Raw genomic sequence first — 20,043 nt, forward strand, 5'->3', positions numbered from 1 at the left:
CCTGTTCTAACCGGATCATGGTGTCCCGTGCGCGTGTCCCTTGCTGGCCACGTTCTAGAAATTGTTCGCCGATTCACGATTGTAAATGACACCGTACTGAGACTGTCTCGGGTAGCTCATGGTGTCCCATGCGCGTGTCCCTTGTTGGCTACGTTCTAGAAATTGTTCGCCGATTCACGATCGTAAGTGACACCGTACTGAGATTGTCTCGAGTAGCGCAGCTGTTCCTCTCAGGCATTGCCATTTTCATTTTCACATATCAAACGTGTAGATTCGTAACCTCGCGTATTGTCCGCGCGTGTGCGTCTAACGACTGAGTCTAGAGTCCTAGGGTATAGATGTTACACTGTGTGTCGTTCTCCGTAAACGAGAGAGAGAGAGAAAGAGAGAGACACACTCAGGTAAAAAAACGTGTCCCCGTTCACGATAAACAAGGACAACCGGACTGATTGTTGTACAGATGAACACAGAGCACATCGAACAAGGTCTGACAGTTTCTCAACTGACGACAGTGCGGATATTACGAATAAAATTGGCCGCTCTGTCTGGGACCGAGCTGTTTCCCAGACAACCATCGATCCGTGCACCCTCCATGTCTTTACTTCTGAGTTGCAACGTGCCTATCTACCCAGAGCAAGTACTCTACACGCGACCTTACGTACCCGTCAAGCTGATTCTCACATAAAGTCATATTCTCTTGGTCTCTCTCTTTCTCTTGGGAGAAACACAGAGAACGTTATCTCTCTTTTCTCTATCCCGCTCTCTCTCCCCTCCGGTTCCCTCCCCTTCACCCCCTCTCCCGCCACCCCTTTATCGCTAGTTGAAGGTGTATCTCCATCATTGATGACCCCTTCCAACATACGCTGCTTGCATCTGTATGCACAACACTGTGACACGTCTAGTGTAAATTCGAGAGCAAAGCACCATGCCGAACGATAGATGCGACTGTTATGCGACTGGAAACAACAATGTTAAGATACATAAAATTATTGAAATGCACAAGAATCCGCACCGTTTAATTGAATTTTTCGAAAGCTATGACGTTTGATTCACTCAGCGGAGTTAGATCGCTCAACACCGAATCTATCCACCACCGGTCGAAACGACCGGTTCCAGTTTTTTTTTTATTTTACGCATTACAATAGGAACCGCGCAAAGTCTGAATGAAATCAATCTTGTCATTTTTACAAGGGAACATGTACCAGGTACTTCCAGGGTTCCTAGCGAGCACTAAAGATGGCTATTTTCGCGATTTTTATTAGAATTAGAAGTCTCTTTAAACATTCATTAATTGGAAAATACAAAATCTGGAAACGGTCGTCTGACCGGTAATGGTTTAGCGTTCAATCATGCTCTGCACGGCGCAACCCTGACTCGCGGTAGGTTGCTGCTATCTTTGGAGGGTTCAACTGGCAAAGGTCGCGTTCTAGGATGACTGAAGTTCGTCCCGGTCGAAGCAGTTCCTTCCAGTCCGAGAAATGAAAAGGAATGAAATATACAGTGCTCGTCAATGTCGCACAAAAATGTTCGTTTTAAAAATTTATAAGAATTGTTTGCACCGCTTTCTTCCTCTTACATCTCCACTCGCGCTGTCCGCACGATTATAATTAGGACAGAGAATTACATAAATAGAAGCCAATAGAAATAACTTTTGGTCATTCCACCCTTCGAATAAGTATTTTTCCTAGGTTGGAGGATCGGTATTTTTCTATAGATGATTGATTGAATAACTTTCTGATAAACGGCAAGCGGCGTCCTCGCGAAGCAGAATGTTTAAATACAGATTTTCGAGCGCGTGCCAACATTTTTATCCAGACACGAGGTGCGGGCTCTACTTTGTTTATGCGCTTCTATTTTCAACTATAATACTGCGAACAAAAAACCTGCACAATTCTTGCGCTGCTTACAAATGTTTCTAGATAAACATGTCGAAATAAAAAAAAAATATGTCCAACCAGCTATCACGATTCGAAACACGTTCATACACGCGTCTGTGTGATGCGGATGTGACTTTATTGATCTCCGGCTTCGAGATTGCAACATCAAGCGATCGGTTAATTCCGTTCAGTTTTTAATTCGTTCTCTGAAGTAGAATTTGTTTGTTCGCACGTGGAGTCGGTTTTCACAGTCGGCGTTGAATTGCCAGGAACTCTTCTTTGTTTTCTAATGTTATCGCGGGGAGCTTTCGCATCGTTTGCGCTTTTTATCTCCTATTTTGAATCGGAGATTTTCTCACTCGCGTAGATCTCTGCGTTTATCGAGCGTGTTTACGTTATCCGAACCCGATAATGCCGTAGGGCTTTTCACCTATACCTTATCCAACCAAACGAGGCAGTAAACGTAAACATAGCCGCTCGACGCACCTGACTGTCTCGTCTCCTTGGACAACGTACAGGTGGCTAACAAATCCTATGAACTTTTTTATTCAACAGATTTTCAATATTAATCGGACTCGATGCTAACCCCTTGCCGCACCAGTTTCTTTACAATGATTAAAACGTTTTTATTCCGAAAAATGTAGAAGGGAAAAGAAAAATTATATTTTTTTTTGCGACTACACTTATTTGTATGTTTAAATATGAATTAAAAACGAATCTAATTTGATTTCATCTAAAAAGAAACGCGTGACATTCGTATTTGTTAACCCGTTGCCGTATTTTAACGAGTCAGACCCGTCATGACGATTTTCTAACAAATATGAATGTTACGCCTTTCTTTTTAAATGAAATAAAATTCGATTCAATGTCATACAAAACATATAAATTTCCTTTCCCTTCTATGACATTTTTGGGGAAAAAGACGTCTCAGTCACTGTAACTGTAAAGAAAATGATACGGCGAGGGGTTAAAATTTGTTAAAATCTTCACGACGAGCAAGTGGTTCCTTTTTAAATTTAGTACGATTCCCACCAATTGCAATCTAAAAATTTTTGTTTGCTCATTCTCTAGCAAACTAGTCAGTCTAACATCTTCGAAAGATTCAAGTGCACTGGACCAATTTTAAAAAAGTCATGCGAGTTTAAGAATGTCCATTTAACATTATCCCCGACTGTATATGGGTTTTAACTTGAATGTGGTGGGGGTCTGGAATGATAAGGTTTTATTATGGTTTGTATAGTACTTTGTGTGAAAAATTAGTCGGTCTAACATCTTGCAGAGATTCAAGTCCACTGGACCAATTTTAAGGATGTTCTGGAGGTGCACTGGGAGACAAAAGTACAAAAAATTCGAAATCCATCAATATATTGGCAATGAAAGCCATTCACGAGTATACTTTGCATACTTTTGTAACAGTTTATAATTTTTTGCTCTCTAACTGTCTAGTGAATCCTAATAAATTTTGAACATAATTAATTACATCATTTTTACTGTATATAAAAAAAAACTGGAGTTTCTAGTTGCGTTTTTTCAAGATTTAAATAGGGTTTGAAGTGGAATTTTATGAATTCTCCATAAGAAGACGTGTTAAAATGTGCAAACTTTAAGTTGCTATAATTCTTAAACGGTGCAGTGAATCGAACCCAAACTTTGGTAATTGCATTAATTTAGTAAGAATTATATCTTGTCAAATTTTCAAAAATTTTGTTGCGTTTTTATGTACCTCCAGAACATCCTTCAAGAAGTCATGCGAGTTTTAAGAGTGCCCATTTAATATTGTTCCGGACTGTATATGGGTTTTAACTTGAATGTGGTGGGGATCTGGAATGATAAGGTTTTACTACGAGTTTGTATAGTACTTTGGGTGAAAAACAGGGAGCCTGGTAATTATACAACAACACGGAGAAACGTTAATATTTTCATTGTCTAGAGTCCAGACAATTACCTCGCATGACGACATCGATGTTGAACGAAACAAAGTTGCGAGTTTCCTCTGGCTAATTAGCATTGATCGAAATACTGTGACGACGCGAAACTCTTCGTAAACAGGGACGGGTCACGGGTGTTAACGAAAATACAAACACAAACGGCGGAGAGCAGCGGTTCTATGTATCGCGTGTCGAGCTGCAATGAATGTTGTAGGCACGTCGTCGTTTCAAATGATCTTGAAAACTCGTCGGTGTGTAACGAGTTTAATAGCCGTTTTTCTTTCTCTCCCATACGCGTACCAACATGGCAGCCATTGTGATCGTTATCATATCTGACCTGCGGTTCATAACGTCCGAACTGCACTTTCCGTTTCCCTTGATTCTCGCTGGTCGTTCAGAACCATAGTCCGTTTGTAACGTTGTAGATATTTGATCATAAATTTAATATCGTGACTAATTGCACGCCCGAAAAAGCTGACGTTTCACGAAAGAGGATCTCGAACGGAGCAAAAAGGTTTTAAAAGCTTTCAGAAGTCTGCATGAGTCGCTGGAACTCGTGATACGTTTTATGATCTCGCAACTTCTCCGATGCTTTGTGCTCATTAGGTTTGAAATGGTGTCCCGCGAGACGGATATTTTGTAACAGTTGTCTTGTAACGAGTTATGGCCGCACTATTTGTCGAAAGCAAGAGAAGATAGGAATTTTCCGTCGACGGGAGTAATTATTATAACTAGAAATGTATCTTCTTTCTTAATATGTTTGATGGACGCGAAATCGCATAACAGTATTTTGAAATTCTATGGTTTTACTGGTTTCAATTACACCTATCCATTTTTCTAATTGCAACATTAACTATCCCGGAATATTAAAGAATATTTTCAGCACATTTTCATATTTCCTGTGATTGAAAATTGTATTGTTTGATAAATAGTTCGTGAAATAAGTTAATTCGGTATTGGAATAGGATGGATTATACCGCGGTACGTAATTAGAAATCGATTTTCGATGTGCTTTCCTTTAATAACATTCTGCGAATGTTGCACGTGTGTAACAGCCTCTCTTTCACGCATCTTTCATTATGCTAGCCTTCGAAGTAGCTGTGCAATTAACTTCCGTTTTTCCAGTAATTATAGTCATTCAGTTTCGATCAAAAACGGACGTATATGCATAATTTATTCTCTGCTTATCCGATAAACAGACCGCCGCCGGTCATTATGCAAACGAAAAAATTTCTTCGTTGTTTAATCACTCCGATAAGTTACGAATAATACGTCTTTCTCTTTTTTATGTACGAACTCCGTTTTTGTACATTATGTTCGACACAGTTCTGACGCAATTGCCTAGTTACGTTTCTATTTTTAGATTACCATTATTTCACAGTTAATTTAGTTGAAACGAGTTAAAACTTCGTTTGGCATTCGATGGGTATTTTCGAGCTTCACGAACCGAGGGATAAGTTTTTGACCCGCTGTCGTAACCAGAACACACAAATTGGAATTCTTGTTTCAGGCAAACAAAACGTACAGATAGTTCGTTCCTCGATTGATCTTATTCGATTTTGATTCTCTCCCGACTGTTTTGATCAGTGTTTTTCGACTTCTCGGCGGATCTAGTTTAACCTAACAACACGCCTCTTATCTTATCTCGAAATAACTAGAGCGTTTTCCTATTCTTGATAGAAACATACTACATAACACTATTTTTGAATCACCCTGTACAATTTATTTCCCGCCTATCTGATTTGTCAAGTATTTCAATTAACACATTACCGGCCTGTGATTATTGCAAAATTTTGAAAAATCTATGGCCAAACACTTTTTAATGGAACCTTCACCCGTCACCCTCAATAACGTCATCTATTAGTTTCATTTAAGACAGCAATGTAAAAGAAAATTTCCATGCTTTCGTTTGGTACAGCACAATTATTGAAAGTTCTATCAATAGGCTTCCGGTAGGTAAAGTGTTAACGCATGCCCCCTTAACACCCCTAAAAATTGCTATGCCATTATTTAAAATATTGTTCAGATTATTAAATATGTTACAATTACTGAACATTTAAGTATCGTATGAGTATGATATCCATAAAGGTTAAAACAGCTCCGAGTGCAAAGGTTTAATAGCTAGGAGTGTCAAACCTCCGAATAAAAATCATACTCGGGGCATAGTTATCTGATCTCTCAGTTCCTCCAATCACTATACTCAGTTAGACGGCGGTTCCGATCAATTTTGATCGTCGGAGACGTCAGACGGTTGCTCACACTCCCGAAATATTACGTTCGCCAGCAATCTCGGATCTGCAACCCTTGACATTCAGAACCTTTTTCCGCGAACACACTCTTGCCGGGGGGTCAAAGATCCTCGTACACTGCCAGAGAGTAGAGAGAAAGAGAGAAAGCGAGAGGAGAGGGATGGTCGAACGGAAAAGGGGGTGGTTGAGGAAGCAAATCAATAGGAGCAACCGTCGCGCCTCGATCGTTGTCGTGCTCGAACTTTGGAATGAATGCTACCATGAAAGTGCAGGTACCCAGTAACAAGAATATTATGCCATCGACTCGATCCCCCTACAATTGTCGATGAAGGGGAGGGATAATAGAGCTGGGATTCCCGGCAGAATTGAAACTTATTACCGAGTGACAGTGTATGATAATATTGATGCCAAATCGAGTGAAGAGCGAAAGTGATTCGAAGCTGAACACCGGGCTTCCCTCCATTGTTATCGGACCAGCATAGTTACATGGTCCCGTGGAAGTTTATGGCGTTCACATTGATCCCTATGGGAATGTAGCCGACACACGTATCGCCCAATTATCTAATGTCTTTCGCAGGGAAAACTTGGCGACTGTCGATGATCCTTCGAAGCGAATTGCTTCACCGGCTCTTCCGAAATTATTATTTAACCCTTAGCACTCATAATGTTCAATGAAAAATATAATTTACATCATTAAACATGTTGGTATTCAATTAATTAAAATTTTAAAAATCATGCAGAATGGAACTATTCCAAGTTGGAAAAAATGATTAATTTTTCAGTTAAAACAGCTCTGACTGTAAAGCGTGAGTAATTGATTGTTTAATGGATCGGCCAGATGAAACGTAGACAGACATGTATGAACGCTTCATTGTTCAAATGATAATTTTAGTGAGATTCTTGATAATCGATAATTAGACGGCGGATCTTTATGCAAAATAAAAATGGTCTGCATTGATTGTGGGAAGCAGGAGTAAAATAAAATTTGATTCTAATGTGTCTAATTGTTTACTTATAAATGCATAAAAATCCGCAGTCTATTGATAATATGTATGTGGTTTGTTCAGATGAAACATAGAAAAGTTTCGCAATTCTACAACGGAAATTTCCATAGGATGTCTGGTTATTTCTATAGTTTATTCTCACTCCCGTTGTAGAATGAATGACGGAACTTTTTAACGCTCTGGTCTGTTTCACTTTGCGTCGTAAGCGACGCAAGTTCGCGAAATGATCTTAGCAGTTGAGTATATAGCAGAAGTTACCTCGAAGTTTAATGAAGTGATCCTCTGAGAATCGGACAAGCGCTAGTCGATTTACTCTCCATTTTGTGGAATTAATATTTCAAGGGTGGCGCCCGGTTCGACGAACAGCGGAGGCATCGTTTTATAAAATTCACTGTTCTTACAATGCCCTCGAATATTCGTTCACGAATCGATAAAGTCACGATTACATAATTGGGTGACCGTATTATGTACGGTCGGACAGATATAATTTATGGCACACTAAACCGGAATAACTTCTCTAGAAACGGGCCATGAACGACTTTCGTTTTTCCACCAAGCTAGAAGTTAAAAATAGGCTGAAAATTGTAATTTTCAGAATTTTACTGATTTAAAGCATGTTCCCCATCAACTATGCGACTGATTGGTAACGTTTCCAAGCAGCGTGGATAATGTATAATCAAGTTCACGAGCGTGTTCTATAACTAGACAATTTCGTGGAAGAATATCACGGTGCTTCGTAATCATCTTCAAACTGGATTCCATGGCGGTGGTTATCGGCGAACCGATGAGTAGCTTGAATGGTTGTCTTGCACTACTGAATTCTACCGGTATGCGATCTACTATTCTACTCGCGTTTCGCTTTCGCGCGAGGTAGAATCCTCTTAACACAAATCCAGGCACGCAATCGCATTCCAACTCGAATATTACACAAACTCTTTACGGATGAAAACATTCTCTGAACTTCCAGATTTATCCGGCTTGATTCCTCGTGAAACGTTTGGTCGAAATTGCGGAGAAAATACTGTGATCAGTGGGCGGCGAATCTGATACGTTGAATCAGAAACTTGAAGCAGTAAAAACGTTTAAAAAATGTAAAAATACGGAGACGTAATTTCCAATTCCACTTCCAAGCAAACGATGCGTAAACACCTTTTGCATAAAGATCCATAATCTATGTGATCGGGGTGAATTAATGTGATTCAGTAGCGGATATTTATGCGAAATAAAAATTGTCTGCATCGATTGCAAGAAATCGAAACTGAATTGAATGTTATTCCTCTCGTTAATGGGTATTTCACCTAATTTGACCACCTTAAATACCTTCATATCTCTAAAAAGAATTACATGAAAACAAAAATTTTGTTGGTATCGTATGAGCCCCATTTTACCATTCAACTTGTGTCCTTCAGACATTTGACGTATCTTTAAAACACAACAAAGATATTTAAGGTGGTCAAGTTAGGTGAAATACCCGGTATATTGACGTCACCGATTTGAAAAGCTTTTCAACCATTTTGAATGTCATCTACTCAATCTTGCTATAAATGCGTAAAGATCGACAAGAAAAGTTGAACAATGAAAATCATCGAGCCGATCGCGTTTCATTTTCGCGAGTGCATCGACTCGGCATACGTAACGCGTCTGCTGCCAGCGCAGAATAGGCTTCTTCTCTCTTTCTCTCTCTGTCTCCAAAACTGGAACGCGGGTCAGGCTGACAGTCAGTCATGAACTTTCGTCTCGGAGTATGGTCGCCAGCGTAGAGAGAGGTGCTAAGTATAACATTGACAAAGCAGCAGCACCAGCAGGAATATGAGGATGAATACGCGTAGACGCACGTGCGACCGAACACATTGGGCCACATTTCTCGTTACGTAACCGGCCGAGTCTCGGTTCACGCCTCGCTATCGATTCTCGAATAGCTCGGCTCGACGTGGATGCAACGGTGCACCGACGCGCTCAGCGAAACAAAAAAATCGTCGACGATCTTCGCAGACAATGCCCTCTTCTCCACCGTGCATGAATTACCGAAATGATCCGCGGTTTCGTCGGCGATTTTTCTTTTTTCCTTTCTTTTTCCGGGAAGAGAGGTCTTGGGTCAGCCCTTCGTGGACGAGGATTTTTTTTTGGATATTAGAAAAGGTTTCCTCGGGAAGGTTTCTTAGGAATGTGTTGGATGATTCTTTGGAATAAGTATTTTTGAATGCTAGATTGACAGATTCCAATTTGTTTAAGCACCGTCGACTGCGGAATCGTAAAAAGAGTCCCGTCGTCCGAGGTTCGATCAAATATTTACGTAACATCCAATGTGGTATTACATTATTTATGTAACCCGCATAAACCATGCTGGTTAATATCCTTTTCCTTTAAATATGACGTAGCCACTTTTATAATTACGGGCACTCATTTAAATCCAAATTCAAATACAACTTTCAATGATTATAAACTTGGAAATATTATCAGCGCTAGGTTCGATCAATTTCTACACTAAAAATAGCTATGTTGTAGTAAACTCCAACGTTCGATTCGGATGTGAATCTGTTACGTCATGGGACCACGTTTGCTATAGAAAACTGTGTTTTTATTGGGGGGCAAGAAGGTGGTGTTTCGTCCTAGACCCGATCGAAAAATAATCCTCAGTTTTTCAATGATTATGTTTAAATCTAAATTCAAATTTTCAACTCTTTCAATGATTATGTTTAAATCGAAATTCAAATCGAACGCTCAGCGCGACCCGATTTATATCGAAATTCAACTTCAACTCCTACAAAGCACATGTAAAGATCGAGCACAACTGGATAAATTACAACTGGCTCGCTCGGGACGAGGAGAAATTCCGCAGACGACGAAAAGATGCGTTTCCGAAGTGTGAGAGCCATTCGGAGGACCGATAAGAAGAACCGGAAGCCGGTTTTTCTATGGCGTGTATGGCGACAACGTTTTCTGTGTAGTCGCTGCACGTGTCTCGTTGGATCGTAGACCTTCTTTACGCGCTGTCCCCGGCGTATTGCATAACGAGTTCGTAGGCCGACGGTAATAAAGTGCAGTTTTGCGCGGGGTACGTGCAGCTTGTCAAGCCGCGACGCTGCTCGTATATGCCGCAACCAGATTTTACGGTGCACCGTTGGCTAGGTGAGATTTACTGACTGGTAACGAAGATTTACTAGTAGTGATAATGAACAATTCGTATGACCATCGTTTCGTTCATTCAGTCTCCCGCTTCAAAGAACAAAGCGCCATAGGAATGGATAATTGATGAGCAGCTCTAAATTTGAAAATTCGAATTCGAGAGATCTTGGCGAGATCGAGCTGTCATCCTTTTGGCAGACGGTCTTGAACGGAGTATTTGATCAAGTCATGCGAGCGGGAGGAACAGTTTCGATGAATCACGTTACGGTAGATGAATCTTAAACATATAGGAGATATAAAGTAACGTTCATGAGCGAAAATTCTATGTTATTATACAACGCGTATAATTGTTGATCATTTCTGAACCCCTTGCCGTATCTTAACGAGAGACACTCGCGTCTAACAAATATGAATGTTATAGGTACGTTCCTTTTCAAATGAAATCGAATTTGATTCGTCTGTAATGAACATTTAAGCATTCAAATAAACGTAGCCGTACAAAGAACATAGATTTTCTTTTCTTTTCTACATTTGTTGGGGATGACTACGTTTTAATCGCTGTGACCATAAAGAAAATGATAAGGCAACGGATTAACGAGCTTCTCGTTGCTTTATCACTAGGCGGCGGATCTTTATGCAAAATAAAAATTTTCCACCAGAATTAGAACAGACCACAGCCACATAGAAATACATTTTCTCTCGTAATATGTTAAAATAATATAGAAGTATTTTCGAATTCCTATAATGTCTTTAATGTTTTAAATTACACCTACTCATCTTTCTCATAGAGATGTATAAAATCCGCTGTCGATCTATCACTTTCCTCGAGGTGCAGGCTTCAAGGTGACCTTGAAATCTCGGAAACGATCGGATCGATTCGTTATCGTTTCCGATAGAGTGTCGATTCGGTTACACTTGGTCGTCGGTCGCGATAAAATCGGCGCACGTGGGAATGCACGTTGCATGCCGGTGCGGCGCTGTGTATGCGCCGCGACGCGCCGAGCTGCATAGACGCGTCTGGTTTCTAATATGTACAGCTGAAAACTGCGTGCGGAACGAGCGGCCTCGGGTTCAGGTTATGAATAGCACGTGAGTGGCCACGAGGTCCCCGTCACATGCTCCTCGGTATCTACCATTCGGCTTTCGAATCATTCGGCCGTCACGAGACATTTTATACTTAACTCCGAGCCGCGTTTGACACGCGAACACGGGGGAATCCCGCGGGCAGGGTGGACGAACGTGTGCACACGCGGTTCCGCGGTTTCCGCGGCCAACATTCGCGAACGATTACCGCACCGGTTTCGAAACCGTCTCGATCTCTCGACGTCTTTTTCGACAGTGGTCCAGCAGCAACCTCGCCAAAATTCAGTTGTCAAAGTTTAACCATTCTCAATACATTTAGTTAGATTTGGTGGAAATTTTATTTCAGTACTAGAGGGGTGTTGTTGCTCGCTCGCTTCGCGAGTAGGGTTAGTCGAAATTAACTAACTGGTGAATGTTTATAATGTCGATAATGCGAACAGACGTCGATAATGTAAATTTCTATTGAAATATTGATTAAAAGCTACGACGTTCGTTTTTTTTTTTTTTTGTTGTATTGAAATTAAAAGCACTTTTAGTTTCTCCCGAATTTTCATGTTTCCGGGCAACTTTTCCAATGTTTTTAAATAAACCTGATTCGGACTACAACGAACATTTAAAAAAAAAATTAGCCAAATCGGTCCAGCCGTTCTCCCGTGATGTCGTGACCAACGAACAGCATTTGATTTTTATTATATAGATAGAAGATAGAAGATGTGCTTGGATAAAGAGATTGATTGAATCAATTTCCATGGAAGCAACTGCATAATTTCAATAATTGCAAAATGAAAAATATAAAACTGGTCATTTCTGGTCGTTAGTGTTAGGTTTAGTGTTAAGAAAGAAAATGAATTTCTGTTTCACTCGTATTTGCTGCATTTCGGATGGAAAACCCCCATTTCCCATAAAGATCCGCTGTCTAACGATGACCAAGCGTCTACGCAGCAGGCCTCGACGCACAGCGTCTTAACACTAAACCTACCGAGCCTTAAAAATGTCAAGATTGATTTTATTTAGACTTTGTGCAGCTCCTATTGCAATATGTGCTCCACTACAGGTATCTATACAATCATTTCTTATGAAATTATTTTAATTACATCAATAATCGTAAAATAAAACCATATCAACAATTTGGAATGCACAAATTGAGCGCCCTATTACCGACATACCGGTGCAGGAAACGGAAGGATCGATTTCATAATGGGATGGTGTAATATACGTACCGATTTCAATGGAACTTGAAAACGTGGTTGGTAACTGCGTTCCACCGAGGTTTACGCAATGTTCGAATAATCTTTTATTCAGACAACTATAATAAGAAGATTTCTTTTCTCTTTTATTCGTTATTATAACCTTGGTTACTGTTCGACCATGAAATAACACACATTCTATTTCATTTATGAATTCTCTTATTTTTTTTGATTCGTATTTCATATATAAGACACCTAATCTCGGATCTATGTTACATAAAGCCTTAGGCATAGTCACCGACCACATAACTGCAGTTTATTTCACAAGTCGATGCAATATACGGGTAAATGTGCATAAGAACGCGTTCACGTGTTCACCCGTTTACGTAATTAACAATTCTATTTATCAGAAAACTAATTCGTGGAAAGTCTAGAAATAATAACGAGGAACTGCGTAATATATAATTTAAACTTTACCAACTCGCGTCATGCACTTTCAACAACGCAAGCCAGCCACATTTTTAAATATAAAAACGTACATTGCTGTCTCGGAAAATATTTTCTTAGGTTTCTTATCGAAGTACAAAGCAGACTCTTCAAATATAATAATTCTATCTTGAAGAGATAAGGTGAAACCAATAGAATTCTTGTTGTAAACAATTAATCGCATGAGATGAATTTGTTTACCAGCATGCAGAAGTTCTGAAATTTGCACAGCCAAGTTCGCCTCTATCAGATTGTTTGTGTTTTTACGAAAATCACGCGAGAGAAATTTCTCTTTCATTACGTAGGGTAGTTTGGCAGTTCTCGTCGCGTCGCCGGGATGAAGACTAGAGGATGCAGACTAGTTTTCGCAGTTCCACTCTACCTTGTCCTGAAAGGTTGAAGAACTTTTGACTATTTGCCAAATCTAGCAGGCAGGGTCCGGGCTCCCTCTCTCGCCGTTCCTCTCCGACGCTCTTCTTTTGTGCTTTTCTGTTTGCATTGCTGCGACGTCTAATTTCAATTCAGAAACGGCTCTCCCCATTGCCAATTGGAGACTCGCATTTTCTACGTCGAGCAGTGCGTTGCATATTTTCCCTTGCAATCATTAGAACGCTTATTTCAATCCTTTGGAAACGTTCAACCGATCCTGTCGATGATTCATTAATGTTTCTAGCTGCTAGTACCGAGAACGTCTCGAAGATTAATGACCCGACTCCGAGAAAACATTCGACATTTATTTTGGGTGGCACCGTCTGTCATTTGTCGTAGAATTTCTTTTTCGGAAAAGTTTCCCGAGTCTCCCAGTAATTAATTTTAGAATTATACATTTTCCAGCTACAGCGGTAATTAATCAACGAGACGCAGCGCCTGCACGCGACGAGAAGAAAATTGTGAGATCTAACAGTACTGTCCCGAGGTGTACGTAACCCCGTAATTGAATAAACCGATCAATGAATTGATATAGATGGCGGTAGAAAATCGAGTTAGCTGAACCTTCGATATATCTCCGATCAAACTGTTTCTCTTTCCAGGCTAATGAAATTAGATAGAGAAAAATCTTACGGAAGGGAACTTGTTCGAACTGTACACTTTAATTTTTCTGTGCGTGTATGTGTGCGAAGAAGAATTTGGAAAGATCTAGAAACAGAGTGATTGGACGCTAGAGAAGAGAATAATATGAGAGAAAGGAAGAATGTTAGAGGAGTCGGGACTTAATTTCCCATTTTGAATTTACCAAATACATATATAGCTTATATTCAGAGTTGGGCATTAATCGATTGAAATTTTAATCATGATTGATTGATTCAATCGATTGATGAAGTTAATTGTCAATCGTTGATTAAAAGGAAATCATCAAAAAATCGACGATTGATTCAATCGATTGATGGAGTTAATCGTCAATCGTTGATTAAAAAAAGAAATCGTCGGAAAAGAACATAAAAGCACGTAAGCAGAGTTTATATTATAGACCAAATGACAATAAACCTAAACTCAATTTACATTTTTGTCAGTATGTATTCATATATAGCTTTGATTCCGTATTTCATTTCGGAATTTCAGCAGTTAATCATTAATCAATTATCCGATTGGCGATTACAATTGAAAGGAATGTAATCGTTAATTGCGATTAACGATTGAAGTAGAAATTTATTCGTCAATCGTTGATTAAATTTCTGCCCAACTCTGCTTATACATATTATACAAAGAGTGAGTGTCAATTTACTGTCTCCCAACATCTTCTATGCTTTCCCAGCGACCATAAAACAGATTAGTCTCACCCATTTCCAGGGTCTAGAATTCCAGCAGGGTTTGGTAGTGTTTCCCAATGTTTCCCGAGACAAACGAAGGAATCTCGTTCTCGTGGAAACAAGTGTCCTCGGGGAGTGGCCGGTATCCGACTGAAATAACAAATAACCACGGGGGATATTCGATACGAGGGGGAATTTTTGGGAAAAACGTGAAAATGCCCCGGTGGCCCCCGAGAAACTTTCTCTGTAACGCGACACTCCGGGTTCTGTAGATATATCTGGCGAGAGAAAGACGTGTTGTGACAACACTCGGCGGGATTGGTGTCGTTTTACCCGGCTTAATGGTACAAGCCAATAATGACGTTTAATATACCCTTATTAACGGTCGCCGGACCCTTTTTTTGCTGACAGTCGCCACCGTGTGAACAGGCTGTTTTCGAGTTCGACCTTTTCGACGTTGAGGAGCACAGTGGCAACATGTGCAGTTGGACTTGCTTGCTATGGATCCCTTATTGACTGCTTTATGAGGGTGTTCTCCTTTCCAGGATTAGAGGTTTTCAGTAGTGAAAAGCGCCAGATCAAAGATCAATCACGACCGCTGTCTCCCTCAAAAGTCCCACTTTTACGTTTACGAGGCGTAATTTGCATTATTATGTATAATTTGAACTATCTATCTAAATTTTCAGTTTCATTAAATAAATAATGTATCTATATATCTGTGGTTGTCAGGAAGAATGCCGCATGTCACATAATTTCACTTTCGAGATATTGCCGTTTAAAGTTTTGACATAGAACATCGGTTAAATAGCATTATTTTTTTTTAACCTTTCGAATTTATTTTCATGACTTTTTTGTACTCTACAGCTCAATTAAAGCGTAAATTCAAATTTTTTGAAATTGTGACATGCGGCGTTTTTCTTTACAACCACAGATATATAAAATAGAAAAGTATGTGTGTATGTACTTACATATACATATGTATAATCCCATCGATCTGATTCGGTGGGTCTGTCGCACGTGTAGTCCATCTGTCGGGGTTGAAGTTGTCGGAGCGCGGAGGTTGTAAATTATAATCGGCCGGTTCGGAGCTGATCCGTGTGCGTTTTTTGTCTGCTATAACAACCTTTTCAGGTATTCCGTCAGTGGTCGGGCGCAACTCGCCCGGAGGGTGTGAAACCGTCCATTCTTTTCTGGTTTTTATACTTAGATAACAAGTAATATATTTTATCGCCGTATGCACGCGCACGCCGCGAGTTGTTGATATTGTTATTAAGATGCGTAGACCCTTGGTCCTCGGTAGACAACGGATCTTTATGCAAACTAAAAATGTTCCACCCGAATTGCAACAAATTGGAGTGAAATAGAGATTCATTTTCTTTCTTAACACTACACCTGCTACTACCGTCATATGACCAGTTTTATATTTTTCATTTTGCAATTATTGAAATTATGAAGTTGCTTACAAACTTGATTCGATCAAACGCGCCAGATCAAAGACCGCTTCCAGCTCCAGAAAGATTTTGAATATCGCGGCGAGACTTTGATGCTCGTTTCCACCCGTTGATCGAGACGTTAATGAACTCATTCACAGCGATTCCGAACGATTCCATCGTTCACGGAGCCGAGTTCGAACGGTCCGTGCGCGTTTACAGCGGCCAGAAATTCATGCAGCTATTTCGGTGGCGGCAAGCATCGCCGAAATATTTGAAGAAGTGTTGCTAAACCGTGCTCAATGAACTCAATGAACCAACCCTTCCGTTGGCAATAGTACAGGACCAAGTAGCCCGAGCACTGCCAACTGATCTCGTGCGATCGTTCACCGTGAGTTACGACTTCTCGAACCCATTAGACCATTGAATAATTACACGTAACGGACGGAGGAATTAGAAACCGGTGGACGATTCGTGAAGCTAAGGCACTTACACATTTTTCAGAAGATTCACTCCGTGGAAACACTATTTTCGAAGCACAAACCACAACTCTATACACAACACACAATACGCGGTGACTTTCATTAATATTCGGACGCTTTCAAAAAACCGATAACTTTTTTAATATTGGATTAGACGATTCGAACTTTTTTGAGTAGTTAGAGCAATTGGTTCACTAGATATTGTGAAAAGAGATTTTTCCAAAAATTGCAATTACATAAGAAAGTTGCAAAATACAACTTTTAGTATTTTCTCTACAATTCCGAACAATCGCAATTTTTTACCACGTTTTTTTTCAAAATATTTTTGTCACGTTGCGTGGCAAAAACCAATTGTTCTAACTTTTAGTATTCACTCTACAATTCCGATCAATCGCAATTTTTTTTTCAAAATATTTTTGTCGCGTTGCGTGACAAAGACCAATTGTTCTAACTTTTACTATTTTCTCTACAATTCCGAACAATTGCAATTTTATTCAAAAAATTTTTGTCACGTCGTGCAGCAAATAAATTATTCTAACTTCTGAAAAAGTTCGAATCATATGGTCCAATTATTGAAAAAGTGATCGTCTTCTTAAGAGCGTCCGAATATTAGTGGGAGTCAATATAATTCTGTGATTGCCATCTTGGTTTCTTCGCGAATGTTTAAGGGTGGATTTATAGGTGGGGAAATGTAGCTGATTGGACGGAGTGTGTCGGAAGGACTTTAGGTTAAGGAGTGGGAATCTATCGAGGAAATTCCTTTTCGTATCATCTTCGGTAAAGTCGTCCGTAAAATGCAATTGCACCTGGCGGATGCATCGACATCGAAAACAAGATCCTACGAACTTAGAACATATTACACTAACGAGCATAATTGATTCAACACACTTTAAAGCAGAATAACTTTTTTATGAATAGAACAAACGACTTCAATTTCTCTGTAAGAAATTAGTTTAGTAAATGACGTCTAAAAAATATTTTTAAAAAATGCATTTCGTCGGAATTGCGAAAAAAATAGGAAAAATAAATTTTTACTACTTTTTTAGCTGGGCTAATAATGAAAATTTAAAAGATGTGTTTTTGGTCAACTCGTATAGATGATATACGCTCTGAAAATTTCATTGAAATTGGTTAACTGGTTTACGAGCTATAAACGATCAAAAGTGGCGAAAAGGCCGAAAGTCTTGGAAAATTGCAATTTTTCCCACTTTTGATCGTTAATAGCTCGTAAACCAATTAACCAATTTCAATGAAATTTTCAGAGCGTATATCATCTTTTAAATTTTCGTTATTAGCCCAGCTAAAAAAGTAGTAAAAATCAATTTCTCCTATTTTTTTCGCAATTCCGACCAAATGCATTTTTTCAAAATATTTTTTAGACGTCATTTACTAAACTAATTCTTCTAGCCTTACAGAGAAATTGAAGTCGTTTGTTCCATTCATAAAAAAGTTATTCTGATTGAAAGTGTGTTGAATCAGTTACGCTCGTTAGTGTACACATGCCGTATGATTTTCCCTATTTTTACTTCGACAAGAGCAGAGAAACGGAAAATCCTATTTTTCGAATATGATAGAATGTTTTAAAGTTATGAACGAGACGGTGTAACGAAGTCGATCTCGCGGAGACGTCTGAACGGTGACACATAGCAGCAGATAATCCGAAGTCCATGGAACTGTGAGCGGTGGTTTTTATTGCGTTGAATATGCTTGGTAATTCAGGGTCACCGGAGCGATATGCACTTTTCATGATCGCGCGTACAAACGGAAGGAAGTCGCCAGACGTAGATATTGATTTACGGGAACGTGTGGCCTGAGCCAGCAATCGTATCTCGTGCACGACAAACAGCGTGGGCAGACGACCATAGTGATCGTGACTAGTATACTGACACTTTTCTCCACCGGTAATTTCCTCCGGTTCCTGAAAGCTGAATGCGAACTCGAACGGAAAGGATCGAAAGTCGATTTGGATCTTCGGATTTTATGCATTCACGTGAAAAATAAAATCTGCAGTTTCATTTATCACGTGGATTGACGTTGTTCGACACAGTGTGAGTCGTTGTAAAATTTACCGTTAGCATTCGATGCTTCCTCTGGTACACGGTGCAATTTTTCTAAATATTTTATCGCGACTCTGATTGTAGCGAAGATGTTTTAGGTGGACAAGGTTATCTATCTACCCTCTGTAGAGGATATCAATGCGTGCAAAGTTTGCAGTGCAAAGTAATTTTATCACGAGCTACTGCTCACGGCTACTGTGCTTAACGTATGCATCGGATACCTTGAATGTAGTTTCTATCCAGATGTAAAAATAAACGAATGAACTTAATTAGCCAACGATTCCTGATTCCCGAAACTTTTACGCGAATGGCCGAGTCTTAAATCCGGATAAAATATTTAATCGAGTTTTATCTCGAGTGAAATCAGCTTCGATCACGTTTCTTCTTTCCTATCGTTGCGGCGATATCGTCCGCGAACAACTGGATGATACATTTCTATAAAAGTCTTCGAAGCGGAGCATCGACTTTCCGCAAGTATTCTCGTTTCCGCGACTGAAAGAATCCATGCATCCTCTTCAATTTTTCACGTGCAACAGAATCGATCGAACCGTACCGGTGTCCACCGAGATACATTATCGACTCGCTTATTTATTATTCCCGCTGCCCGGAAATCCAACGACGGACTCCTTTCAATTAACCATTCGTGCTCTGTAATTGGCGACGTCTTGCGAAACCGCCTGCTCCTTTCGGAAATTCAAAATTTTGTTGAAAAATTGAAGATGTCGATACACTAGGCAGGGGGGAAAGTTCAGTCTTATTTTTCAAAGAACATTTTAATCAATTTATAAAAATACATGTCTAATATTATTCAATAATGTAATTTCCATTGTTTCTAACAACTTGTCGCCATCTTCCAGATAACCTGTCAATTCTTGTTTTTCATTTATAATCAAAATTACCTGCTTATTTCAAGTAGGACAGAACTTTCCATCCGAGCTAATATTTGTTCTGAAATGAACTGTATCATACCGTAAGGTGCAAACTACGCTATCAAGTACCTTGTAATATACGTAATCGTTAATCAATTTTATCATTCACCTCTGCTATAAAATGTGGGGACTAAGCTCCATTTCAAACAGCATCGTCAATTATTCAGATGAGTTTACCTGACTCGCTAGCAACATGTGTTCTCGATTTACAAGCAAAATGAGCTGCTTATTTTAAATACGACAGAACTTTCTCTGCACACGTTTGAAACTGCAAATCAAAATTCGAATAGAATAGTGTTTTATATGGTGTTGGTTGAAAATCGTGTAAAAAGAGCAGGGCTTCGGAATCGGAGTTTGGGAGTAATTGCTGATCACTGGAGTCGGAGCCGGAGTAAGAAAAATCTATACATATGTATATCGACTCCGGGTGTCGGAGTCAGAGTCGGAAGAAAATATA

At 39.7% G+C, this 20,043-nt stretch overlaps 2 protein-coding genes across 3 annotated transcripts in view; one reads left to right on the top strand and one right to left on the bottom strand.

Moving 5' to 3' along the window:
• LOC143215535 (aladin) overlaps positions 1–20,043 on the bottom strand; it is a 54,362-nt gene that overhangs the window by 3,578 nt on the left and 30,741 nt on the right. Inside the window, exon 3 of one of the 2 annotated variants that reach the window (XM_076437727.1) lies at positions 15,657–15,811. The exons of the other annotated variant lie outside the window; for it this stretch is intronic. Within the exon in view, the coding sequence (XP_076293842.1) occupies positions 15,657–15,678 (22 nt within the window). The 5' untranslated portion in view covers positions 15,679–15,811. The remainder of the gene's footprint in view (positions 1–15,656; positions 15,812–20,043) is intronic. 2 annotated transcript variants of the gene reach the window in all.
• The window catches only part of LOC143215527 (uncharacterized), a 49,467-nt gene that overhangs the window by 368 nt on the left and 29,056 nt on the right, over positions 1–20,043 (top strand). The window lies entirely within an intron of this gene.

This window comes from Lasioglossum baleicum, chromosome 14 (genome assembly GCF_051020765.1).
Source record: "Lasioglossum baleicum chromosome 14, iyLasBale1, whole genome shotgun sequence".
NCBI classification, from domain to species: Eukaryota; Metazoa; Arthropoda; class Insecta; order Hymenoptera; family Halictidae; genus Lasioglossum; species Lasioglossum baleicum.